Raw genomic sequence first — 27,164 nt, 5'->3', positions numbered from 1 at the left:
CAGTCGGAGCAGCCGGGGAGGGGGGGGATGGACCCTCGCGGGGGGCGATTGCAAGGGCCCCACCGCGCCCCCCCCCAGCACCCAAAATCCTCTTGAGGGACTCGCGGGGGCAGCGAGGAGGGGGCCGGGGAAGGGCAGCGCTGCCGCCTCCGGCGCGGGCAAGGGGCGACGTCCCGGTGCCGCCCCGAAACGCTCCCTGCGCCCCGGCCGGGAGAGGCGCCGGAGCGGGGTCCCAGGGCAGGGCAAAGCCCCCCGGGGGGGGGAAGCAGGCTCGGCGCCGTGCCGCGCCGTCGGGGGAACATGAAGGAGGCCGCACACCGCAGGTTGTTATAGATGTATATTGTATATATGCCAATGCAATAATAAAAACAGTGCAAATACAGTTACAGTTTATAATACTCGTCCCCACCCCGGCCCCGCTCCCCGGCGCGGCGGCAGCCCAGCGCGGGGGGAGCCCCGTCCTGCCTCCGCTCCGCTCCGCTCCGCTCCGCTGGGGGTGCTGGTAGCGCGTAGGGTCCTAGTTGAGGGTGTGTGAAAGGCACAGATTTGGGAGGTGGCAGCTGCCACCAGTGCATTGCCGCAGGCGGGGGGAGCCGGGCCGGGGGCCGCGCCAGCCCCGGCCCGCGGCCCGCCGCAGCCGCCCGCTCTGCTTCCCTACCCGCCCCGACCCGCCGGAAACCACCCTTTTGCACGGTTCATGTCATACACAAGAGGTCACACTACAAAAAGGACGTAACAACTTCCACAATATCCATGGCTAGGCTGTTTTGTTTTTTTTTTTTTCTTTTTTTCTCCTCATTTTCTACACAATGTACAATTTTTTTTATTTTTTTTTTTAATGTGTCAAGAAATAGCTTATATACACGAATGAGTCCTTGTTATAACATTTCGGCAGCAATATCATAAGCTAATTAAGATCTCGTTGGGGTTGGGGGGAGACGATGGGGGGGAGGTTAGAGAAGAGGCGGGAAGGGACAGGTTATGCCGTTGGAGGAACAAAAAAAAACAAACCCAAAATAAAAATAAAAAACCCCAATAAGCATTTTCACAAGCGGATCTACAACTAGCTGTAAAAGAAAAGCTAACAAAAGCAGGAAAAAAAGAATTCCTTATTTTTGTATTAAAAAAAAAAAAAAAGGGACGATTTTCTACCATACATCACATCCGTAGGGGAGGGGACACGACGCGGGGAGGGAGGAGGGTGTTCACGCGCTGCGGTTAAGACCAAAAGGAAAAAAAAAAAACACCAAAAAACAAAAAGTAGGAGAAGAAAATTAACCTGTGCAGATCACAGACACAGCAAGGACCCGGCTCCCCCGCAGCTCCCGGGCCGGGGGCGAAGGCCCAGCACGGCATGGGAACGCCGTGGCCGGCACGGGAACGCCGGTGCGGGAACGCCGGCGCCGCGGGGCTCCCGGGTTGGGGGGCCGCGGGCGGCTCGGAAGCGCCATTCCCAGCGGTCCGAGGGGAGCCAGGCGCTGGGGCGGGCGGGAAGGGGCTCCGCTCCCGTCCCCGGGGCGTCGCGCGTAGCACCATGGAGTCGCCGACTCCTTCTCCGACCGCTTGCCGCTTCCGCCGACGCCGGCGGGAGAGACTCATCGCTAAGTATTGCACTTTTTTTTGTTTGTTTTGTTTCGTTTCTTTAAGTTTTAAACTTCAATCTCAACCAATGCGCCCGGGTCACCTCGTACCTCTCGGCAACACCTGATCGGGGGAGAAGTGGCACTTGACGGAGGTGGGGAGAGGGGCGGCGGGGGCCGCGACGGGAATCCACCCCGGCCCGGCAGGAGGGGGGGAGAGCTGGGGGGGTGGAGGACAAGCCGATAAAAAACAACAACAGAAAAACAAACCTTCTCAGGTTTATCCAAGGAGAAAAAACGGTTAGTCCAAGTGCTCCCGTCAAAGCACGACAGGGCAATAAAAGGAGATACACAGAGATCTGAAGAGAAGCGCAATGGCCCGGAGGGGGTGGAAGAGGGGAGCCGCGCCGGCTAAACGAGATTAAAACAAAAACACAAAAATATATATATATGTATATATATATATGCGCCACTACGCTTCACTAGTTTCCAAAATTAAAAAAAAAAAGAAAAAAAATCCTTTTGCCTCTGGAGGGCCCCAGGCGGGGAGGGACGGGCGCCCGCCCCCCCCGCGGGGCCTAAGTGCTCATTGAATCGGGGGGGCGGACGCCGGAGCTGGGGGGAGCCGGTGCTGCGGGAAGCGACGGCGGCTTCCGGGCACCCCACTAAAAGCAACTCCACACGGGTGACTTAGCACTGAAAATTGCACAAGTAAAAAAAAAAAAAAAAATTTTTTTTTTTAAAAACATCAGGAAAAGAGAAAGAAAAAAAAAGAAAAACCCAACACAAAACTCGGGAAACTCCTTCCAGCCACTTGCAGGGCTCTGCTCCTCGGAAGCAGCAAACCGCCACGCGTTCGCTTTGCTCCGTCCCCGGCGGGCTGCCGCAGGGCTGGCCAGCGCCCACCACCGTGGCCACAGGCCTCCGCCAGCGCCCAGGACTTCTGCTCTCTAAAGCTCTCGCCTGCGGAGGGCAAGGAGGAAGAGGAGGGCGCGAGGAGGAAGAGGAGGGGAGGGCCTGTTAGTGTGAAGGTTAAGTGCAAATCGAGCGTTTCTCGGACGACTCTCGCCGCTTACTCTCGCTTTGGGGTCGCTGCCGCCGCTCGGACCCCAGCTCCTGCCCGGGGGAGCGAGGACGGCGGCTCCGACCCGCATCCGCGCGGTGCCGGCACCGTCGCCCGCGGGGACCCGCTGCGGCTTCACGAGCGGCGGCGACCGAGCGCTGCTCCGGGGCGCACGGGGAGAGGAGGGGACTCACCGGGGCCCGCGGCCGCCGAGCCCGTCGGTGGGTCACAGTCCGCTCTCGGTCTTCCGCTCGCGAGCGCCGAGAAGTGCCGCCGCTACGCCAACCCGCCGCGCACTCCCGCCGGCGGCGCCTCCGGCCCCCTCCGCGCCCTGCGTGCCTCGGCCGGTCGTCCCAGCGCGTCGGCGGAGCCGGCGGGGCTCCCGGCGCCGTCCGTCGCCGATGCCGCGTGCGGGGGCAAAGCGGGCTCCCTTCCGCCGGCGCCGCGCGCCAGCTAGGACATCAGGGGTCGACGCTGGGCTGGACGCGGAGCGTCTCCTCGCCGCTCCTGCCGGGCAAAGGAAAGAGAGCGCCCTACCGGCGGCGGCGGACGGCTGTCCAGGCTCCGGCCCGCTGCATCTCCGTGCCCCAGTTTCCCCGTGAGTCAGCACAGGCTGCCCTTTAAAAAACGGTCACTTTATGTAGAGTGGATGCCCTTACAAGTCTCTGGAAAGGAAAAAAATGTTTAACCGTCCATTTAGCAAAGGAAAAAAAACAAAAACAAAAACACAACACAATTAAAAATTCTATGCTTTGTCATTACAAAAAATAGCATAAAACAAGCTTTAACACATGTATAGTGCTGATTTCAAGCAGACATTGTTCTGACCTCGGGCAAAGGAAGTGACCTCTCACTGCTATAGAAAACCAAAGAAGTTAAGGTTTGGAAAAGGACAGGTCGCTGAAGGTTTGAAATGTTTTTTTTTGTTTGTTTGTTTTTTGTGTTTTTTTGTTTCTTTTTTTTTGTCTTTTTCCCCGTGTACGGTAGGCACCAGTACAGGCACTGCATGCGACGGAAGTGGGGAGGAAGGGGAACGGTCAATAGGCGTTATTTCTGTCCGCTGATGGACTGCGATATAGACCGGGGTGGGATCATATCTAAAAGGTATTCCCGCTGCCGGTCCGCCAAACTCGACGCTTTGTGGCCTCCGATCCCAGCGTTCAGGTACGCAATGTTAACACCTGGAGAGGGGAGAGAAAAGCAGGTGGGGACTCCTCTAAGACGCGCAAAGCTGCACGAACCCCGGCGCAACGCGACGCGACACAGCAGCTTCTCTCGCAGAGGGAGGAGGAGGAGGAGGCTCCTTCAGCAGCGGCGCCCGCTCCCCGTGCAAGCCAGCGCCAAGAGGAAGGCGCCTGCCCCGGCCGCGCTGCGGAGGGACCTTCACCCCCTCGTGCCGAAGGCCCCCCAACCTCGATTTCACCCCCCTCTCGGTTTCAGCCTCCGTTTTCAGCTTGTGCCTCTGCGTCGCCTTCGGCAGCAGCTCCCTTCGTGGGGGTCCGGAGGGCGCCCTCCTCCTCCTCCTCCTCCTCCTCCCCGGGGCCCCGGGCAGCCCGCGCGGAGCCCGGCGGCAGGGTGCAGCCGCGCGGCTCGCTAGGAAGCCTCAGCGGGACGGGTGCTGCGGGGGTACCACGGCCCCGCGCGCGGGGCTGCGTTCGGGTCAGCCCCACATCCCCCGTTACGAGCCCGCCTGTCCGAGACCGAGCCCAGCGGCTGCAAGCAGCAGTGCACCGGGATCCCCTCGGCTTTTACCCGGGCTACAGCGCTTTAACCCAAACCCAGTCTCCTTACGGGGGTCTGCAGTGCCGTTGGGGCAGGGAAGGGGAGCACCACGGTCGCAGCCAGCCTGCGCTAGTGACGCCAGCCCCTGAAATCAAGCCACTGCCCGGACCGCAGACCGACCTGTCGCGCGCTGCCTGGACTAAAGCCCCCTTCCTCCCTCTGCTCTAGCAGGATCGGGACGTTACCTGGCATACCAAGGAGACCACCCGCCACAGACAGCTGGGGTGCCTGAGCAAAGTTGGAAAGCATCGAGCGGGCAGAAGTGGGGATGCCACGCTGCAGAGTGCTCTGGGGCTGTGGAGCCTGGGGAAGGAGAGAACAGACGAGGAGGCAGTGAGCATGTACCACTAGACACCGCACCTGCCTTCTCCCGGACCAGCAGGGACTCCTATCACACAGCCGGGGCTGCAGAAACCACATCGCACTACGGCTCCCACGTACAGGCAAGTCAGGCAGAGTTCGTTTTCTTGGCAAGAGTCTAGAGTACAATTTTGAACTCTAACTCCGATAGATCGAAATTCAGGAAGGTACCAAGACGGCCAGGCAGTCAGCAGTAAGCCTGGAAGCAGATGCTAACTGAGCTACAACCCAGGCTGCAGAAGAGTGAAGAATCAACCATGGCCTTTGCCCGGTATGCGGGAAACATTGTTTGCAGGTCACACTGAGATATGCAACCCGCTAACGCGGTCCCGGGCTGTGCTTCGAGCTCCCCCACTGGATGGCCTGGGAGTAACAGAGGCAAGAATTGGAAGGCAGAAATAGGGGGCAAGGAGACAGCGGCAGCTACCATCACTGTTAGTACTAAGAAGTGAAGTAAACGGGTGGGAGAGGTGGAGACGGCTGCAGAAGAAGGGAGACATTAGGATGCCGTGCCCATTAGCCTGGCCTGCAAGCACGCTGCCCCGGGACGAGCCACTGAAGAGCATCTAATTAACACATTGCACAGACTAATCCTAGTCAAAGGACTAAGGTTAAAAGCAACCTTAAAGTTCAGAGGAAAAAGCAAAGCGCCCAAACTTCAAAGGGCAGCCAGACCCAAAACGTGCTTTGGGAACAGAGGGAAGGCACCTCTCCCAGCAGCGCAGGGTGCTCACGGCCTCCTTTCTCTACACAGATCTCTCGCTGTGTCCATCCAGATCCAAACCAAAAGAACTCATTCGGCCTACAAACAGCACGAGTCACGCTCCCGCCTTGGTCGGGAGCCTCGCGTAGGAGCTATGAAAGAGCGAGAGCTGCTCACCTGCCGGAGCGTGTGGTGCCTCATGATGTTCTCTTGTTTGCTGACACTGGAGACGGCAGGAGCTGCGGTGGGAGACAAGGCTGCCTGCTGCTGTAGCCTCTGCTCGATTTCCTGAAAGAAAGAGAGGCGTTTTAGAGGCGCACGCACAGCCTGGTTAGACCTCGCGCCCCTCTGCCGTTAGAAACAACCCTGCCCCAGAAACGACCGCTTGCTCCTCCACGTCCACAGCCCCTCTGGCGAGATTCAAACTCCTGCAGTAGCAACGCAGGAAGTCAGAGATCGCACATCAATTCACGCCTGCACCGACCAGGTCGGAGCTGACCCCTCCGGTGCCACGAACAGACCAACAAGACACTGACACAGATTATAGTGGGTAGTATTTTAGGAGAAGGGGGAAGTAGGTTCCTCCCACAGCCTCTCCTCCTCATACTGTGCAATCACTGGTTTATTTGAAGTCTTGCTACCCACTTAAAACTCGATTGCTTTTCCAAGGTGTTCCTGGAACTGCAGTCTTGCTACAGCCAACATGAACAGCTTTTTATCTCCGCACTCACTTGCTACAAACAGCCCAAAGACAACGACTCTTCTTACTCCAAAACGGGCCTGTCCTATTTGTCAGCAGTCAGATTCCACCTCACGTTTAGTTTTCACAGTTCACAAATGATGATTTTGGTTTATTCCTGTGGTATCCCAGGGCCTCTGAACACCTTCTCCAACGTCAGTTTATCGGATCCCCCCGTTTTACAGATAAGTGAATGGGCAGCAAGCGGTTAAGTGACTTCCCGAGAGTTCCAGGAAGTCCGTGGCAAAACTGGGAACAGAAGCCAGCTGTCCTGACTCAGTTTTCAACCCACTCTGCCTCCTACTGCTGTCAATGGAACGAGTTACAAATCCAGCGGGGAAACACACCACACACAGAGGGAAAGGAGCAGCCGCTCCTGCAATGCCCCACTCACCGCAGGAGCGAGCGGTGCCGGACACTTAGCACCAGCATTGCGCTGCGTTTGTTAAAAGCTTTCCATGCTGGACCAAGGCTGGGCATCCCAATGGAGAACTGAAACTCCCCAAGCCAACGCAAGAGGAACCCCAACTGCCACGACATGCTGTTCGGAGACACCCAAAGAGAAGGGAGCAGCAGATCTGGGAACCCACGTTAGGGCTGGCTCCTCCGGGGACTACCCGGGCTCTCCTGGAGCAAACGCGCTCTGCCACGCAGCCGGCGGAAGGGCTGTGTACTCGCCTGCTCCTGCTGCAAAGCTTTCACAAAGGCGTTCTTCAGCCGGTTGGTGTGCTCTGCCTTCAGTGCCTTCTTCTGATTGGAAGTCATGCATTGCTCACACAGGATCTTCCCATTTTTCTCCTGCTTCCAGTGAGGGGTGAAGTCGGTGCGGCACTGAGCACAGACAAAGGGCTCCACACGCAGGAGGGATGCACAGCTTTTCCCTGGAAGTCACCAGGAAGAGGAGTTAAGGCCAACATATAAACAGATTCTCTCAGCACAGCTTCACTTCAACATCCAACCTCACTGCGGGCAAGAGCTGGAATAACAGAGCTCGGTGTCTACAGAGACACATGAGAAGTCCTACACCAGGGACAGAACAACCCCGGGGCGCAGCACAGGCTGGGGACCAGCTAGGTGGGGAGCAGCTCTACAGAAAAGGAGCTGGGGGTCCTGCTAGTCGAGTCGAACACAGGCCTGCGGCGCGCGCCTGCAGCAGCCAAGGCTAACCACACACTGGGCTGCATCGGCAAGGGAGCAGCAAAGGGTTAAGGGAAGAGATTATTCCCCTCTACTCAGCCCTTCTGAGGCTGCACTTGGAGCGCCGTGTCCAGATTCGCGCTCCCAGTACAAAAGGGATGGTAACGAACCGGAGAGAGGGCACTGGAGGGCCACCAGGATGGCCAGAAAGCTGGAGCACATACGAGGAGAGGCTGACAGCGCTTGTTTAGCCCAAAGAAGAGAAGGCTCAGGGGAGACACTGACCGTGGTCTGTCTGCCAGGTCTGGAGGCGACAGAGCCAGGCTCTTTGCAAAGGTGCACAGTGAAAGGACAAGAGGCAGCAGTCACAAGCCGAAGCAAATTCTGACTGGATGCAAAAAAACCCAACTATTCACAAAGCCCGGTGAGACACCGAGGTGGGGGGTGGGAAGCAGAGCAGGCCCTCAGCAACCTGCTCGTCCTTTGAAGATGGCCCTGCTTTGAGCAGGGGATTGGACTAGAGACCTCCAGAGGCGCCTCCACCTCAACTACTCTGTGCTGGAATAAGCAGCGAGAGAGCAGAGACTCGGTCCAGCCTCGCTGGGGGGTTACAACGCCAATGGAGCAGCAAGGTGTGAGCTGGTGGGGGGGTTTCCCAAGGGCTAAAACCCTCCAAAACGCAGCTGAGAGCCGTTAACCACCACTAAAGTGCTGCTGCGGGGCATCGGCAGGGACCATCGCAAGGAGCCTCCCATCCGGAGCCCCATGAGCCCGGAAGCCTCGTCCCCGGGGCAGCCACCCCGGGTCACCCCTTCACCCCCCGGGGCAGCTGCTCCGCAGACCTCTCCCCTCCCGCCTTGGCGGGAGACGTCGCCCCCAAAACGCCACGAAACGCCACCGGGGAATTGACGTAACCAAGTTCCTACAACTCGGCCACCGGCTGCTCTTCCCGTTCCCATGGCAACGGGCGGCAGAGCCGCGCCAGGGCGAGGGTTCGAACCGCCGCCGCCGCCGCTTGGGTTCGGGAGGCGGCACCGGCGCAGGCGGGCTGCTCGCCCAGAGTCGGAGCCGCTCTCCGCAGGGACGGGAGCGGCGGCCAGACGGGAGAGCCCGCGGCTCCGCGGGGCTTCCACCACTCTGAATCTCAGCTCCGAAACGCCCGGGGAGAGGGAGCTGCCCGGAGGGTCCTGCCCAGGGCGCAGTCCCCGCGAGGCAGGTTGTGCCGCCCCGCGAGCCGCAGGGCGCCGACGCCGGCTGCGGGCTCCGCGCAGCAAGGCTGCTGCCGGGAGAGGCTCTGCTCTCCCCATGCTCCCAGCCGGCAGCACGGTGCCGTCGCGCAGGCTCCATGCCCGCAGGGGTCAGCAGTCGCACGGCTCCCTAGCGGCGGAGGCGGCCACGCTCTTAGACTGGGAAAAACCGCAGCAAGAAGGACGAGTCCAGCGCCATGCAAGAGCAGCAACCTTCTCTTTACAGTCTGAGCCACAGATTTCAGCGTTTTGCAAAGCACCGGAGGGGATTCAAAAGAGATGACACGAGATGGCACTGCCAGTGCCGAAACGGAAAGCAGAGGTCTGACAGCAGGACCGCGTGTGGTCTCAGCAGCAGAGCGCTCACCGCCGCCTCTCCCCAGAGCTTACCTTGGCTGTCGATAACACTTTGTACCACCTCCTCCAGCCCCACCATGTAGATGAACTCGCTGTTGGCTGCGCTGGGCAGGAAGTGAAGCAGGGGTGCGGGCGGCTTCGGGGGTGGAATCTCCAGCAGTGTCTTTTCCAGTTGCTTGCGCAGGGCAAGCTTGGCAGCTGCCTGGGAATTGGCGGCATCGTTCAGAGCACTGGGGCTGGGGAGCGGAGACGACACCCTGTTCACAGTGCCAGGCTGGATGTGAGAGGCAAGATTCATATAGATGGCTGAAGACGACGTACGCTGGCAAGGAACAGAAGAACTTGATTGCTGCAGAGAAAGAGGAGATGCGGATTAATACAGCTCTGATACCTATGCCAGAAGAGAGACTTGCGCTCACATTGTCCCTTACTACGGCTGAGATACTAAAGGTAGCTTGGAGAAGCCAGACAGCCTTCTCACAATCCTCCCTCTGTCTGCGAACGTTACCAAAGGGACCTGGGGAGAGAGGAGCCATGCTAGGATCCAGGAGCAGGGAGCACGCCTCGGCCTCTGCAATAAAGCCATCAGCAACACCGATGCCGGGGAGGCAAGGACCTGCGACGCGATAGAGTTGGCGCAGAAGAGACTCGGCATCCAGAGCAGCCGAAGGAGTTTGACAGTCAGGGAACGCGTGCAGGGAGCCCGGTCTCGGCCGGCGCTCAGGACCCAGCGTCAGCCTCGCGTGGCGTGTAGGCAGCACCGAGCGCCGTGATTCACTCGCTGGCACCATTGTTCACTGTCAAGTTATGCTCCTCCACCTTTTGCTTCGTTGATCTGGCACGCGCCCAAGCAGCATCCCCACTGCCAGATGGTGTCCATCCCCTCCCACACAGGTGCTCGGAGTGTGCCAATTCCCTCCTCTTCCATTTCCAGTAGCTCTCTTCTGCATCCTCCGTTCATTTGGATTCTCAGTCCCCGGATTCCTCTGGCACGTGACAGTAACAAAGCACAAAGACTTCTGCTGACCTGATGATGCAGCTTCCACAGGCTTTTGTGAAATGAAGCCATCAGCCTGCAACCTATTTAAGCACAGGCGCTGCTGCTGTCAGCCTTTCGTACACCCTGCCTGCTTCTTGGGGTAGGAACATTTCAATGCACGCAAAGGGGAAAATCCCAAACAGTCGCAAACTCGCTCAGCAATTCAAAGTGTCAGTTACCAAGGCTGAGGCGACAAGCTCATGCTGATCAAGAACAACATATAAAAGATTAAAAAATAAAGGTGGCAGTGGTGGGGAAACCTGATTAAACAGAATACTGCTAATGCTTTGCTGATTGGGAAAAAGAGGCAGACAACCAAGTTAATCCCAAACCAGTTAATCTGACACAGGTGCAGGCAAAATAATGGCAGAGCTGATCGGGGTAACTGATGCAGACTTAAACAAAAAGATGATAAATTAACAGCAATGAACTTAAAAGGAAGAGTAGTATCAACCAAGCATGTAATTAGGTTTGACAGTTGTTTAGATGCAAGACTTCTGGACTGTTGTGTAGTCATGTTTATAATTTACAAGTTTGTACTATACCATTGTTAGGACAGATGAAACGGCTTAAGAACTAGCTAACTAACCCTAACAGGAGCTGACAGTGGTCGTTAGCCTGGGCCTGTGCGAACGTGAGGCATCTCAGCCAAATGTTACAGTCTGGGACAAGGAACGAAGACTGTGCCACAGAACGGGGAAACGCATCCCGGGAAACAAGTCGGTACGCTCGGGCCCGGCGGCAAGCTTTCGGGACAGTAACGGGACAATGGGACAACCACAAATCCTGCATGAACAAGCAGCAGGAAAATAATGCAAGAGAAAAATTTTATGGCTTTATGCAGCATTGAGGAGACCAGTGCTAGAAGTGGAAAATGCTATTCTTTTCCTCTCCGTTCACAGTCTTAAATGGTCTGACTTTTGAAAGTAAAACGAATGGTTTTAAGTGTCCTGCTCCTGGATTGCAGGGAGCTTGCTGCACACTTCTGTCAGAGAGAAGCATAAAAAGAAACCGCACAACTCATTACTGACACACTACTGACTACACACCTACAGAAAGAGCAACTAGACCTTCTCACAGCTAGTCACCCTGCTTCACTAGGGTCTTCAGGACTGTCACTGCAGCAGGAGACTAGTCCAGTGTTTGGTTTTGATGAACAATCTCTTTGGGAGCTGGCAGCTCCACAATAGGAAGTTTTTCATTATTTATCGTTCCATTCTTTCATGCAGGTCAAGAACATTTGTCTTTGTCCAGGCTTCAGATACATTTCCATCTGTAAGCTTTGCTCTAACGTCTTCATTCTGAGCTCTGAACATCTCCACGGGATTAATCAGGCTCAGAAGTCGCTTCCTCTTTTCCTTTCTTACTAACCCACTAGGCAACGAAGCCCCAAACTGGCAACAGAGAAGTAACCTACCGGTTGGTAGTTGATGGCTGGATTCATGCTTGGAGTTGTAGTGCGGATGAGGCCAGGTTTAGGAGGAACACGCTGCCCTTGTAATTGGGCAGGGTTTGGAGCAATCACACGCTGCGACATAAGCATATGGGGCAGAGTCGTATTTGTGGCAGACCTAATGACACTGTGACCCTGTCAAGAAAAGAAACAAGAAATAGGAAAACAAAGGTCTTGAGGCAAACCAGGACTTTTAGTTCCCTGATCAGGCTCTGCAACAACTGAGCATTTCCACTAATCTGAAATTCAAGTTACTTTCCAGCATGGCCCATTGAGATACCACTTGAACAACTGAACACAACTTTTCCTCTAATTGTTTATTAAAATAATCTTGTTCCATTTTGCCTGTAACAAGGGCTTCTCAGATTAACGTATTCATATTTTCTGTAAAGAGGTTGGAATTTCATGCAACTCAAGAAAAGGAGTATTAATCTGGTGGAGCAATCACTTCCAAGCAGCCAACCAGCTCACTAGGAAGAGGACCTCCATGGTCTAGGCTGAGACTTTTCATCTCCTTGAAGCATCCCAAGACACACTTCCATGGCCTATATTTCAAACCCTCTGCGTTAAAAACAAACCAGGCTCATTTGATCAACATGTAAAAATACAAGGTGAAGAGGAGGGGGAAAAAAAAAAAAACACCAAAAGAAAAAAAAGCAGGTAGTTTGCCAGCTACACCAAAGCTATTAAAAGCAAGCGCCAGAATTCACCATGCTTGCAATGGTGCCTGAGCCGCAAGCAAAACAGTTAGGAGACTTCTGACTAACAGGGAGATGGGCTTTGCCTTCAGTACAGGAACACAGAGGTGCATTACAAATCTTGAATTGCGGTTGTGGAAATCACACAGTCAAAAATACGATACAACGATTACAGCCAACTGACCACAGGTCAAGACCGAGAGACCTGCCCAGGCTTCACATAACACACACAGCTCAGAACAAGTTCTTCACATTTCTGAACACCACCATAATGGTTCAAATGGGAAAACGACAGGTAAAAGGGCTGGATTTTTTTGTCAAAGACAATCTTAAAACTTTAAACATCTCATGTCTGACAATTTTTTTCCTACTTGTTCTGTATGAGGTTCTTCATTGTCACACATAAGAAAATCTTCACAAAGACTGTGCAAACAATGTATTTCCTCCTTCCTTAAAGCCCGTTTCCTTTACCAGTCTGATCCCACTGCGAAGTCACAATAGACTTGACCCCAGAATCGTTGCCATAGCAAAGAAAACAAATGTCCCAAACAAAAGAGATGGTTAACGGGGGAGTAAATGATCAGCAAGACTGAAATGAAAGTCTTTGGCAAAAGCTTGAGAGAAAGCTACAGGCAGTTAGACACTGGAGTATCACCTCAATTTGTTCACGTGCTTCCCAGGCACCATCTTCCCAGCCCTCTGCCAGCGCCTGACGGAGCGCTGCTTCCCGAGTGCATCACTGGGATTTTGTATATTCTAACACCCAGGCAAAGAAATGCAACCGTCAGCCTCCTGCCAAAAGGCCAAAGTGCGTTTTGTGATGCTCTGGAGCTCTGCTTTCCCACTGAAGACGTTCATTCAGGCAGAGAACCTTGCCAGGGCTCTGCCAGGGTGAACCACCGCGGTTCCTCTCCTGCCTGAGCCCCAACCGAATGGAGTCTAACGGCAGGAAACTCGCCAGGCTGCCTCCGACCCAGAGCAGGCAAAGAGCAAAGCGCAAGTTTGCAAGCAGTTTTAAATCCTGTACTTACTTGAGGCAACCCTAGTCTAAGGACACTTTTTAGTGGTCACCTTGACCAGGCTCTGAGGAATGCATGCCTAGAGCAGCACGCAGGGCTTCCTCCGGAAGGAGCACGCGTTCAACCCAGGCTCGAGAGCACCTCCAACAGAGCAGGGCCATTCCGCCTAAGTTATCAGCTAGCGAACAGGAATTCTTGGGGACAGGGTAGGAGAGAATGCCTCAAGATGGCAGGGAACTCCATGCCCTACAGCAGAGCTGGATGAAGTGCCAAGAAAAAAAAAATCCCTATCGCTCATTAGCGTAAACACCGCACTCCACACGCACACTCTGAGCGCCCTCCTTCCAGTGAGCTCATACTGTTGGCTTTTTGTTTATCTGTGCAACATTAAACAACTGTGACATCTAGAATTAGCATTCTTCCAGCACACATACAGAAAGGTATCCGTGTCAGACAGCACCCTGCTCTGTCTATAGCACTTTCCCAAAGAAGGCAAACATTTCAATTGCATGTTTTGTTTGCATTTTTCTTCACCGTCTTCCTCTGGCCATCCTGTACTGTCTCAAAACACAGTTCTGCTGACCAGTCGTTCTGCTGCTAAGTGCAGGCTAAAACTTTTCTTCCTATAAGCCCAGAACTTGCACTTTGTATGCATTACCAAGCAGCAGACAACTTTTTTCAGGGTTATCAGCATCACCTTTTCAATAAATCAGCCCCTTCCATCTCATGTGACCCTGCATTGTTGGCAGTATTACCCTCCAAACCTCTCTACTGAAAAGCTACTACTTCTGAAGTGGCCGAGTACCAACCAGAACACCACGTTCACATCATGCATTACGAAACCAGAAGGGGCAAAAATCTGGGACAGACACAAAGTACCATGGAGATGCCTCAGTCTCAGATCATCAGCTTTAGAGACAACCTTACCTGTAAAGAGATTTTCCCATACCAACTGTGGAACATCAGGACTGCAGCCTAGTCTAGTTATCTGATCTCTAACAGTGGTCACTGCTTTTACTTCCATGGCTTTGGGACCACACAAGACAGACTGTTCTATTCACGGTACTGAGAACTGCCAACATTTATCTTCCTCTTGGAAAAAGCATCTCAGTCAATCAGGGCAACTGACTTGCATGCAACAGATGCATTCATTTTAACTGTGCAGAGATGAACGTGCAGCGTCAGGCATGCACCAAGCAGAATCATAGTCCTTTGCACAAAAATGCTGCATTAACAGAAGACAGCATCAGGAAGGCTCACCTGTAATGTCCTTAAGTTCTGAGGCTCAACCCCCTGAGCTCCGGGCCTGGAGGGAAGCTTGGACAGTCCCTGCTGTCCCACATGAGCAGGAGATGGCTGGACAATAGACGCCGCATTCTGGACAACAGGAGTCTAGATTGAGAGAGAATGAATATTAGCATCAACACACAGTGCTTAGGAAAGAAATCCATTGAAAGACCCAACGTTGACCAGCCTAATCAATGATAAATCAAATACTAATACTTCAGAGCTGCACAAATTTACCCTCTCGGCTGACCTCAAGGGCAGCAAGCTGCGCTGGACTATGGATTTGCTACAGCCACACTACAGTAATAAATATCACTCTGGCATCAGAACAAGTGCCTACCAAAAAAGCAGAGGAAAAGAAGGTCCAACACCAACAGAGCAAGTCTTTAGCATGGGTCTGCTAACAGGCTTCCACGAGCACAAGTACCTACCACCCACAGCCCAGCCCCCAATGACACTGCTCAGAGCTTCACCTTCTGCACCACATTCTCCTTTTGCAGCTGACTTTGCCGCAGTTTCTTCAGCAACACAAGCCTGGCCTCCTCCAGTCGGAGCTCATCCCGAAGCTGTTTGATAAGCTGCTGTCGCTCCTCTATGCTTTTACCCTGCAAACACCCAGAAAAAAAACATTCAAAAGTTACACAGCTGAAACCTGCTGCTATGGATTGGTAACAAGAGAGCATGAGGAAGCATTAGACAAGCCAGAGCTCGTACCACAGGCAACTGAACAGGGGCTGGACCGTTATGACCAGAAGCCCAATGCGTTGTTCAGAAAGGCCCCTTAGCTCCCGAGTCCTTCGGAAGCGCTCCCTTCGCAGCAGCAGGGCTCCCCTCTGTAGTAGCCACCGCTCTTCCTGAGAACGGCTGAGAAATCCCTTACCTTAAACATTTCAAGATTTGCTGCCTTAAGTCTTTCTTCCATACGAGAGCTGGAACGGGGACTGGATGCCTCATTATCGGAGAGGACAATTATATCTGGTGAAGGGGTTAATCGACCCCTGTCCTGGTCACTGCATAACAGAACGAAGAAAAAAAAGAATGAGCCACAACACCAAGGCATCAACAGCAAACCTGCGGGCTGGAAACTCCCCTCCGCCACAGATCCACATTGGAGTTTGGCACTTCTATTTATATCTGCAGAGATGACAAACACGAGCGACCCCCCAGCTTCAGAGCAGGAAAAGCATTCGCTGCTCACAAGTGATCACGCTTAGAGTGGGAAAGGCTCATTCAAAATGTTTTCTTCACCAGGGTAAAAGGTGGACTGCTCTAAGTGCAAGGTAAGCAAACATGTGGTACAAACCCTATCTGAGACAGGTCTGTCCATGTGTTAATAATGAGCTGTATAGTAACCAAATAGGAAGAGACAACTGCAACCAGGTGCCGAGATAAGAGAGAACAGGCAAGCATAACTGCAGAGATACTTTTGCCTGTTTTTGTTCATACTTACTCAAAGAGATCACCACCACTTGCGTGATGCTTGAGATAAGAATGGGATACATCCCCAGTTTAACAAAAATGTAGATATTCCAAAGCCATATTAACACAAACCTATTTCCAAAGGTCATCCATAAAGGAAAATCTGAAAAACATCCTGCACAGAGTCAAAAGACCCAATTGAACTGTGACCTAGAAATCAGTAAATGAAAGGAGCAAGCAGCTACAACAGCCCGGCACTGGAAAAATCAATGCCATCATCCAACAGTATCCAAGCGCTGCATCCTTCGCTGTGGCATCGTTCAGCGTAAGGAGACGCTAATAAAAGCCCTTTAACTATCACCAGTTTAATGTAATAGTGCCTGGAGAGCCTTGGGAAAATGCTAAGCAGCCCAGTGTAAGTAGTAACCGCAGCTATAAAGGTATCAGGCATGTTGCCGCAGAGGCAGACAGACTTATCGCTCCTCAGACTGGCTGGAAGGTCTTTGGTTTGAGGCTGCAGGGGGAGGGAGGAGATGCGCAGATTATCTTATCTGAAACTTCTAGCTCTGAAAACCCAGAAGGAAGTACGAAGCTGGGTCCAAATTCCCAGGCTTGACTGCAGACAGGACATTAGGAGCCGCACATACGGCTCGCAGGGGCTTTTAGGCAAAGGTTATAGAAAGCTCTGTCCCGAGCAAGAACCGCGTCCCGAGCAGCCGACTGGTTCGCAGAGCCCTCGGTGCGGCGGCAGCTCGGCGAGAGCGTTCAGCAGCTTCAGCTCCTGGACGTGGCAGCCGCCGCTGCCGCCTTCGCAGGCATTTCTGAGCATTAGCGTTGCTTAGCCGCCTCCTCCTCCCTGTCCCTACTGACCAGTTTACCCCACATTTCCCATAAAGAACTTGGAAACTTTACTGTCTGCCACCTTTGGCGATTTCTGTGTTAGGCAGTACGGGCCCGACCATCCTGAGCAGCCATCAGAGCACAAAGTCCAGGCAGGGACAGGAGAAGACACTGAAGACTGGTTTGTTCTCGCTCCTGCACATCTCCGACGCTGCCGGATGAGCGAGTTCGGAAGCGAGCTTCGCTGCTCGGCGTGCTACAGTCACGACAAGCGACATCAACGTGACTTACTGCCTAAGACAAGCTCTCTGCCAGCTCCGACAGAGTTAACAAGCCCTGGAAGATGAGGGTGGTTTGTCCACTGCAAATCCCATTGGTGCAGAAGAGTCTGTGGGTGGCTGCTCATCTAGGGAAATGCCCCCAGCAACATGGTTCCAAAGCATCCAAAAAATAAAAAATAAAGAAAAGGGGAGGGGAGGGGGGGGGACATGAAAGCACTTTGCTGAGCCCAAAAGAACAGGGGATGCTGCTCTGCGTGATATTTCTACACATATTATTTTAGAGTCCTCAATAACCTCTTTGTGGGCCATTACAGACTTAAAGTGTCATATGAACACAGGGTTTTCTGATCAGTAGATATCCTCTTCTTTTATACATCTCATTTCAGTACCCCACGGACACTGCACACAGGATCCAAACCAGGAGCTTCTGAACTGCTGCTCCCTCTGCGGAGCCGTGGGAATGATTCCTCGGCTCCGCAGAGGGAAGAGGAGAGCTGGTGCCTCCAGGAGAGAGGGAGGCTGTGGACAGCCCCAGCCTGAACGGCCACCCCTCAGCGAGCAGCATGGACAGACAGAAAGATGGACCATGCCGCAGCAACCCTGGAGCTGGAAAGCCGCGCGGAGTGGGAGGATGCGTTTCACAATCTGCCTCCATATTTTATACATGTTCAGCCACCTCGCGTGGTTAAGAACAAAGCTTCTGGTGTTCAAAGCCTTGCGCGTTGCACGCGCCGCCTGCCCGGCTCGCTCCTGCAATCTGTTTGTGCCTTCTGGCTTGCCGGTCCCCTTCGGTTCCCCGCAGCTGGCCTGCTCGAGACGCCCGTCTCCGGGCGCGAGCCTCGGGGCACACCTCGAAGCGAGGGACACTTGCTGCTGACAGCTCCCAACTGGGTGTCTAGCTGGCTACGCAGCCTGCGTCCTAGCGGCACAGTTGGCAGAGAAGGCCCAGAACATCCTATGGAGACGAAGTCCAGGCAAACGGATCTGCATCCGAGGAGTTTCACGTTCAGCTAACCAAGAACAAAAGCTCCTTCTTGATGAATCCGAGACAGCTCTCGGGTTGTCCAACCCCTCGCGGTGCTTTAGCAGGATTCTGCTCCTAGCTACCCCAAATGCCTATTGCCAAACGACTACTTCGGGCACGTCTATACATGAAACTGCTCTGGAATAAACACGCCCTCACAATTAACCGAGTATCCCAGGTCATCTCGCAGCTTACCGTTCCCCAGACTGGGTTTCAGATGTCGATATGTTGATGACCAAGCGTTTGGACAGGAGGCTCTGTGGTATTCAAAGTAAATATAAAATGCATCAGGCTTCTGCTCGCGGCAAAGGGTCTCTTCTCCCCTCACAGCCGATCTTGGCCCACGGCCGCTGCATCACGCCAGGCAGTCGCCAAAACGGGTCCACGTGTTTTGCTGCAAATCTGGGGACGCACTTGCTCTGAGCAACAGCACCCTAAACTGCTGACAAGCCTCGGAAGAGACAGGCTGAAGCCGGTTAAACACCGAGCTTACCTTTGAGCAAAGCCATAGCCATCTCGGGCTCGCCACGCCAACGCGGCTACCTGAACGCGAGCAAAGCCCCGCCAGTGCAAAACCCGCGTGTTAAACGCTGCGGCCGCCAGCTCCCGGGCCACCTCCAGCACCTCGCTCGGGTCCAGCGGCGGCTCCCCTCTACGGGGGACAAAACGCTGGCCGCCTACGCGCTCTTCATGTCCACCTCCAACTACGGCAGCTCTTCTTGCTCCTGGAGTGCCCCCTTCCATCTCTGGCCCCATCTCAAGCACGCCCGGAGCAATTGAGCATTGTGTTTTAGTTCAGGCTTTGCTTAAATGCCTAAATGCCATTACTGCTTCTGGCCATTATTTTGGACAAGCATTCGGATACGTCTGGGCTGCTTTATTTACATGCCGTTGACAAAAAAAAAAAAAAGGCAACGTCAAAGCCAGACAGGGGAAAACAGGGCCATCTGCAGAGAGCTGCTGGATATGTCAGCATTGTTTTATTTACTTTTGTCAAGGCAAGGGCATAATTACAGCAAAACGACTGGAGGAGAAGCTACGCCGACGATGCAGGAGGCAGACAAAGGTGAAAAGACACGGAGCCGTTCCCCAGGAGAGCTGTAGCTTAATGGCCCCTTATCAGCCGGCCAGGAAAGTCAAATACTACCTAACCATATTTCTATTGCTAGAGACTTTTTCATGCTAAATTATTTCAAAACTTCTGGCAATTTTCTTCTCCCTCTTCTTAAGGCTGATTGAATTTGAATCGCTGTTTATTTCTGAAGGCGGCCCTCTTTTCGTGGTTGCATCTTTCACCCCCAACGCTTCCTTGGAACAAAATACATTATGAGAAATTCAGGATTTCAAGAATACGACCCAAGGCAACATGGCTGGCTTCCACGTCGCACGTGTCTGTGTCCAGTTCTGGTGTCCAACTGGATTCTCCACTTCTTGTACAACGTCGAAGCAACTCAACTGAACAACTCCAAGCGTGAAGTCAGCGCACAGAGTGCTCCTCTGTGCCAGGCTTGCTCGTTATTCCTTCAGTAGGAAGGAAACCTGTGTATTAACTTACTCAGGGCCACCTCTGTTCCTACACCGTTTAACACCTCTAGAGCCTAAAAACATTTGTGAAGTGGCTGGATATTATCTGTATCACACACACACAGTCTCACCCAAAAGCTGTGCGGCAAGCGAGCCAGAGCGCCGCGATGGGAGCTCACGAGTCCTGGGGCCACCTCCGCCAGGCCATGCTGGATCTCCCCTTCAAACTATAAAACAACATTAACCTTAAGCGAACGGACCGGCTAGGGCAAAGTTGCAGCTTAGCGGGGCAGCAAGACCGCGCAACCTGCTCGCATCGGGCCGTGCTCCTGCGGGCTCCTCCGGAGAACCGCACTTGTCGGAGGTGCGGCAGCACGGCACCACGCTCGCAGCAGGACACGCATAAACCCCGCACGCCCGAGAAGGGTGCTGCTCGTATCTGAACGCTTCCCCGAGCGCACAAATACCACGCTGTGGAGTACTACAGTAATGTTTGTGCCTGACCACATACGGTTCATCACACTGTAAGAGGCTAAACCAAGGGCACGGGCAACTGGACTGAGTTAAGCCACATATTTTCATTAAAGAAAAATGCAAGCGATATTCTCCTTCCCACTTCTGGCACTTCAGGTCTCTTCACCACTTCTGATTCTCTGCAAGCCAGGATTTGACAGATAAGCAAGTGCCAGCAAAGGCATTAATCTTTTATAACGTACAATATACTAGGAGTACCCACATACTGCAAGAGCAACAGAGATCCCTTGCCTTCAAGCCCCCCTTCCACCAGCTGCTCATTAGCTCCAGGTAGGACAGGAGCCCCCAGACATGCGGAAAGCATGCCCTCTTTATCCAAAAGCCACCATCAAGACAGAAAAGCCCCCATACAACACAGCAGTCACGACAATTTAAGTTTTGCTGAATCACAATCCAGTTCCTTTTAACTTGAAGGACGGGAGACCGAGAACAAACAATGCTGGCAACACACGTCCTTTCACCAAACAAGGCATCTTTAAAGGAGCCACGAAGAGGAATTCATCCTGCCCTAACACGTAAAGCATTTCTGCTAGAGAAGACAACCTTCCAGACCACACGCAAAGATGCATCCAACCAGCTGGGACCCCGGCACCTGACTGGCCTGCAAAGAAAGCTTCTGTCGCTGCAGGCTGCATCTCTGCACAGGAATTACTACCGCTTCTTTTAAATACACTTCACTCCAAGTCACTACGAATACCTGGTTCCTCAAAGTGCTGTCATTCATTTAAAGCATCAAGAAGACATCACAGGAAGGTCCAACACTGCACTTAGTCCAAGTAGGACTCCTCTGCTCAGTTGCTTAGCCTGTTTGCCAAGTCTAGATTGACTCAGTATCCAAATCAAGCAGAAAAACAAAATCATTTAACATTTGTTTCTTTCTTCCTCCAAAGAGGAGCGAAATAAAAACAAAGAGGCAGGACGCATCAATGCTGCACACTGCAAGTTCACTTACGGCCCTACAAACTTGCACTCCTTTGCACAAAATGTGACTGCAGGTGTTGACTGAAGAAGCAGCTAGAGTTCATCCATGATAAAAGTCAGGTGTGCGCGCACTGCGCATCAGACAGATGCAAATACAGAGAACGCAAGGAATACCAACGCTCCTCCTAGAAAACAGACATAACTCACCAGCACTTGATAACTCAGGCAATTGCTTTTCATGAGCAGTCTCAGGCTCAGCAGGGAAAAATAATTACTTCTTCCTCTCAGAGTCACTAGCCTGGCCAGGGTCAGGTTTGAGAGCGATTGTCCATGCACTTGCATTAGATTTGGCTGCCAGCTAAATAAAGGACTTTAGCTGTCACTTTTGTAGATGCTAATAAAAACTCTAACTGGAGTGGGATCCCTCCTCCTTCGCACACACTGGCAGGGGCTGCGTTGCTGCCACCCAACTGTTTTAACTCACAATACTAAATGCATGGATAAAGGAAGAGAAGAAACAACATCCATCTGTTTTTGGGGTAGAATAAGAAGGATAGCAGAAGTAAAAACAATAAAAGCACAGCGCTGAATGTTTCCAGAGAAACTCTATTGGGAGAGCAGCCTCTGTTGCTCAGATTTCAGCCAGAGGCACCTCACAGACACCAAGACACCAGGAAGACTCCCCCAAGTCTCCAGGACCATGAAATGTTGATTTAATTTCTGACTTGGGATCTCACATCTGGCTGAACAGAGCATTAATAATAGGCTAGCTACAGACTCGAGTCATTTGGCACTTACCTTCTCCTTGCACTCATATCCACCGGCTCATCGTTAATGTTTTCCTTCCCTGGCCTCCCTGCAGTCCTGCCATCCCCATGGGGCCTAAGGCTCCCATTCAGCTTTTCTTCATAGACTTTCACACCATCCTGTTTTACTGGGAGCTCATGGGGCACCTCAATGCCTGAGAGGTCTTTCCTCTTCAGCAGTGCCAGCATCTTCAGGCGTTCCATCGCCTCATGTCCTTCCATTTTCAACCTTTTTGCCAGGACATCATCCCGGTCATCCGCTTGGTCCAAGCTCCGTTTTAAGAGGTTCAGGCGCAAAGCATCCTCTGTCATTCTGTCCATCCTGCAGGGCAGAGGTTGGCAAAAGAACAAAATCAGTAACATGGCAAACGGAAAGCAGCTGTAGCCGACCTGGCGTAACTCATACGTAAAATCTCGCTAAAGAGCGGCGCTGCGCTTGGGCATTCCCTGGGCAGCACGGACCTCTGCGCCCTGCTTTCCCGGGAAGAGCGTACCACTGATGCGGTGCCCGGAGCGCTGACCTCCCACGCGCGTGCATGCATTAACCTGTTAACAGCATGTTGCGCGCTTCTGTTCCCAATCCCAAACCAGCCAGACAGGGAGTTTCCCAAGCGGCGCAGATTAACCGCACACACCTGAATGGCGAGAGCACCCTGGAGCCCCTGAGAACAGGGGCACAAGCCCTCGTCCGACACTAAAAGGCAGCTGCCTACTGCACGGCAAGATTTACTAGAAAGGGAAGCTGAAAAACACCAAAATCATTCGGAGACACAGCCCGTGCTAAGGGCTTTCGTACCAGAAAGAAAAACAGATGGGGGGGGGGGGGGTGTTCCGGTGGTGGGGAGGGCAGAATGCTTTTTCCTTTGAAGAAAGCTCCTCGGATGAGGACCGAATGCTCTGAATCTTCCTCTAACGAGAGGCAGGCACAAAACTTTTCCTCTTTGAAAGTAAAGAGAATCCCCTACCATGCCATTTTGCTGCAGTCACCTGCTCTTCAGTTAAGTTATCCTGCCAGTCCGGGAGGAACGCGGCGCACCTTCCCTTCCTTCCCACCGAAGAGGTTAACGCGCGCCAGACGGTCCGGTCCCCACCCACTCTCGCTCCTCGCTTCCCTTCCCGGCTGAGCCGGCCTCTCCTCCAGGTGCAGGAATGCCCCGGGGCCAGCAGACGCAGCGGAGGGGCTGAGCCCCGGCGCCCAGCATCATCCGATCTTCCCGCTCCCGGGCTGCTCGGAAGACGGCTACAAGAAAGTCGAGAGATCTCCGCCTGCAAAGAGGGCCCGCTTCCGACAGGCTGCCCAGACGGAGCAGCTCGGAGGGTCTTTACGTACCGACGAGCAGATCGGGGCGGGGGGCGACGACAAACAACACGGGGGTTTAAAGCAATACGAATTAAAGGGAGGAACAGCGAGAACACCGGCAACTTTTCCCACCGGGTTCTGGGCGCCAACAGCTTACGGCAGCGCGCGGGAGGAAGCGAGCCGCAGAGAAAAGCGTTTCGCCACGCGCGCGAGACAGACAAAGAAGGAGCCGGAGTCGTGGCCCCGAGTGTCCTCCTCCACGCCAGGCTGCGAGCGCGGCCCTGAAGAATCGGACATTTTGAGCTCCCTGGCAGCTGCCAGAGGGAGCCCAATTATTTGGGCATACTGTAACGTGATGCCAAGGCAGCTATACAGAGCACAGGGAAAGAGATTAGTTCACGCATTCAGTCTCGTTTCCATTCACTTTATTATTAATGTCTGCATGCTCTGAACAAAAAGATGATGCCAAAGCACCTGAATCTCAGTCACCTCTGCTACTACATACTCTCTTAAGGTGGAGCCTGTACAGCCATTACTAAATTTGGCTTCAAGTCACTCACAAGATAAAGCCTCACAAAGCCAAATTTCTGCCAGGGAGACATTGTTCTGGATCAGTTATAAATCCCCTATAATTATATGCGTTTAAAAGTACAGCCCTCACACAAGTCAAGCTACAGCATCAAGGCAGCAATATGGTTTCAGGGATACGAGCTGTGTCACAGAAGCATTACTCTGTTAACGACGGGGTACAGTCACCTTAGGCAGCAAGAAAACAAGTGAAAATTTGCAATGCAATAGAAAAAAAAAAATCCAACCACCCCTCTGGCACTGGTCTGATCTCAGACAGGTTGCCATATTACGAGTGAACACCTTAGACATCTTCAACAGTCTAGTCTCTCTGCAGGAGAATTCATGTATACTGTAACCAAATATAGAAAGGCAAGCACGGACAAGCTCAGGAGGCGCTTTGGAAGACGCATGAAATGCGGCTCTCCACTCCCATCCCCAACAATTGACCCCAGGTTAAATTGAAGACGCGAGCGCTGGTGGGTTATTTAAGACACCACGGGACAGCAAGAACCCTCCCCGTACCCAGCGCTGGAGCCAGCTGCTGCGAAAACGCCTCGCTCCAAGTAACGCGGCAGCAAAAGGGCCTCCGTGATAGCTTCCTCCACTTAACGCTCTTGGGAGATGAAAGCAGGTAAGGAGGAGCAAGGAGTCCAGACGCTTGGCAGCCAGAGGCTGATGCATGGAAAGGGAGCATCCATACCTTCTAACCAGCTGTCACTAGAGCGGCAGCCTTCACTGTTTGCTTTAGGACGTATTAACCAAACCTCCCTAGATAATAGCACGTAGCCAGCCGTGAGCAAAGTCACTCTGCAGGCACTTCCCTATTGAAAAGCCGTATCATCCCTGTTAAACGGGCTCCATATTGGGATGTAAACTGGATGCACTCTTAAAACACACACACAGAGCATAGGAAAGTTGATACCACCTTAACTGACAAGCAATCTGAAGCAATTTCACTGAATTATGTCTTGGTACTCAAAAACCTTGCACTGCTTCATGCACATAGATATTTCATGTCACATGTTCTGGCACTAAGACAAATATAGCCATAATATTTGCTGGCAAGCAGAAAAATAAAACAATGCTAGAGTGCACAGAGGAGATTCAGACTTCCTGAAGACACAACGATCTGTTCCTGGACATCAGAAGGGCAGCAAGATGCACCTATGCAAGGAAAAAAAACCCACTGGAGCTTAGTAAAAATTTACCTGTTTTAAAAAAAAAAGAAAAGAAAAGAAAAGTCTGCACCTCAAGGTGTCTCTTTTCCATGATGCTGTCATGGACAGACACTTGATTGTTGTGGTCAAGAAGTGAGCTCTCCTGTCCTGCGGATTATATTTCCGCCGCGCACTGATGGCGTTTCAGACAGAACAGCCGCCCTTTGGAGACGGCTATTTAAGCAAGCTAAAGCACAGCTCTCCCAGTGTTTCCAGGCTGTTTGTTTCCTTTAAAGATCCACCTCAGACACTGTCAGTTTGAACTGCTACATGGGAAAACAGAATGAAATTACCGGCGAGTAACTGCTATTCTGGAGCTGCCTCTGCGCACCTTGAAGTAGAAGGAAGTTGCAAAGTGCTGCCTGCAAGAGCACAGCGGCGCGGAGCGTATCACCTCTCGCAAATCAGAGTCAGTGAAGGAAAGGAAGCCAGCGATGGAGGTACTGGGAGCAGCCGTCCCAAACAGCACAGGCGCCCTCGTGAGTTATTGCGCTCGAGTCAGGCTCGGCAGTAGCCAGGCTCTGGTGTGGGTCTCGGGCCAGGAAGGGCGGTTAGGATGCGTTCATCCTGGTGCTTGTGCCATGCGGCGGAGGGAAGAGCCATGCTGGAGCAGCACAGCAGCCAGGTGTCTTCTCCAGAGCCTCCAGCTCAGCTGGAGCATGTGCCAAAAGCAACGCTGCCACCACCAGCGAGTCCGCAAAGGGAACACAGCAGCGCTGTGCAAGGAGAACGATGCCTTTCCTCAGCCTCTCTGCAAGTCAGAAGGTCTCCGTTCCACCTCCTGTTCCCAACGGGAAAGGGCTGGCCCAGACAGCCTACCTTTCCCATCGTTTCAGAGCTGAGCGAAGTGAGTTTTGGTGTACCTCTTTCGCACGGACCTAATGATGCTGCTCTATCACAAGAGCGCTACCACATCCCCAAGACGCACAGCTTTCCCGCGATCTTCCAGCTTTGCTGTGAGCCACTAGCACAGAGTCACAGAAAGAGCAGTTCACCTTTTGGCAAGTTAAGGAAACACTGTGTCATGGGACCTGGAAGTCAGCGGGAACACATCAGAAGTGGGAAATCAATGTTTTGGCCCACAAGCGCTGAAATGAAAGAATACATCAGCCTCCAAAACGCTATGGCCAACAGTCGGCTGGATTTTGACAGCATCGGTTACCATATAGAGACCTACCTGCTACGGGAGGAAGGGAACTCAGCGTGCCATGAGCAAACCCCTGCTCGCAAAGACGTGAGTAGATGGTATCTCAAGGGTTTCAAAAAGCCCTCCCCTTTGAAGTAAGTGGCTTCTTTACGAGAAACAAATCAAAACCTCCGTCGTCAGAAATGGGTACCATAGCTATTTAATCCTTTCAAGAAGAGACATTCCAGGCTTGGTAAGGAGCATGCACTTTCAGCCAGATTCAATAAAAATTAAGTTAGGCTTTGGATTCTTTATTGAATGGGGCCCTTCAGTGTTAACACTCAGTTGCGAGGATGGGGGAAGGGAGGGAGGGAGAAACTGCAGCTTTACTAGGAGTCCTAGGAATTTCCAGAACACCTTCCCCTTTCCTCAGCTGAACAGCAGGAAAGGGCAAGCCAGAGGAGAGCGTTCTACTTGATCCAAAATTAGCAGAAATGGACAGGAATCCTTTAAACCGCTGGCTATTTAACAAGTCTGAAGGTCAGACAGTTAAGAACTTCAGTATTCATCTGCTTTGTGTCAAAGTAACCCAAATTAAAAACAGAGATTAAACCTCTCCAGTTTGACTTGCGAGTGATTTTGAAACCAAGGACTGGCTATTGAAGATCTAGCTCTTTATCAGTAATCTGGAATTATAAACTGGAGCAAGAGCGGAATTCTTCCCCTCTGAATTTGAGAGGCCTTTCAGAAGTCAGCTGGGTTAAATTGGACAGGAATAGGACCACTCTAAGGGGATGCACATGGAGACACCTCAAATCACGCCATTCAGCTGCATTAGACAATACGCTTGCGTTCGAGTCGCACCTGAATGACAAGAGGCAATGGGCACCAGAGCACATCACCATCAACACAGTAACACAGACCAGATGATTCAGACCTGTCTCCTGCCACCCACTCCAGCAATCTTCCCATAAATCACTCCCAGAGTTCTTGTGCATCCAGGGAAGTAGGCTCTCCATTTCACTTCCCTAAAGGAACTTATAAATGGGGGGGAACAAACTCCTCAAATGGTGGCAAAATCCCCTAAGGGAAAACAGAAGAGCTATAAAACCTGTTTTGTTTCTGACTTGATACAGGC

General features: G+C 52.8%; 1 protein-coding gene across 4 annotated transcripts in view; it reads right to left on the bottom strand.

Annotated features, from left to right (window-relative positions):
• Window positions 1-322: 322 nt before the first annotated feature.
• GATAD2B (GATA zinc finger domain containing 2B) overlaps window positions 323-27,164 on the bottom strand; it is a 53,567-nt gene continuing 26,725 nt past the window's right edge. For 2 of the 4 annotated variants that reach the window (XM_067313119.1, XM_067313118.1), the window contains 10 exons: window positions 21,806-22,135; window positions 15,345-15,474; window positions 14,938-15,069; window positions 14,438-14,569; window positions 11,425-11,595; window positions 9,002-9,317; window positions 6,906-7,108; window positions 5,666-5,776; window positions 4,611-4,728; window positions 323-3,824 (listed from right to left, as the gene is read on the bottom strand). In XM_067313119.1, coding sequence (XP_067169220.1) covers window positions 3,691-3,824; window positions 4,611-4,728; window positions 5,666-5,776; window positions 6,906-7,108; window positions 9,002-9,317; window positions 11,425-11,595; window positions 14,438-14,569; window positions 14,938-15,069; window positions 15,345-15,474; window positions 21,806-22,134 — 1,776 coding nt within the window. In that variant the 5' untranslated portion in view covers window position 22,135 and the 3' untranslated portion in view covers window positions 323-3,690. The remainder of the gene's footprint in view (window positions 3,825-4,610; window positions 4,729-5,665; window positions 5,777-6,905; window positions 7,109-9,001; window positions 9,318-11,424; window positions 11,596-14,437; window positions 14,570-14,937; window positions 15,070-15,344; window positions 15,475-21,805; window positions 22,136-27,164) is intronic. The other 2 variants (XR_010886619.1, XM_067313120.1) reach the window with 2 other exon arrangements.

Source organism: Apteryx mantelli, chromosome 31 (assembly GCF_036417845.1).
Source record: "Apteryx mantelli isolate bAptMan1 chromosome 31, bAptMan1.hap1, whole genome shotgun sequence".
Classification (NCBI taxonomy): domain Eukaryota; kingdom Metazoa; phylum Chordata; class Aves; order Apterygiformes; family Apterygidae; genus Apteryx; species Apteryx mantelli.
This window is presented reverse-complemented; position numbering and strand designations above follow the sequence as displayed.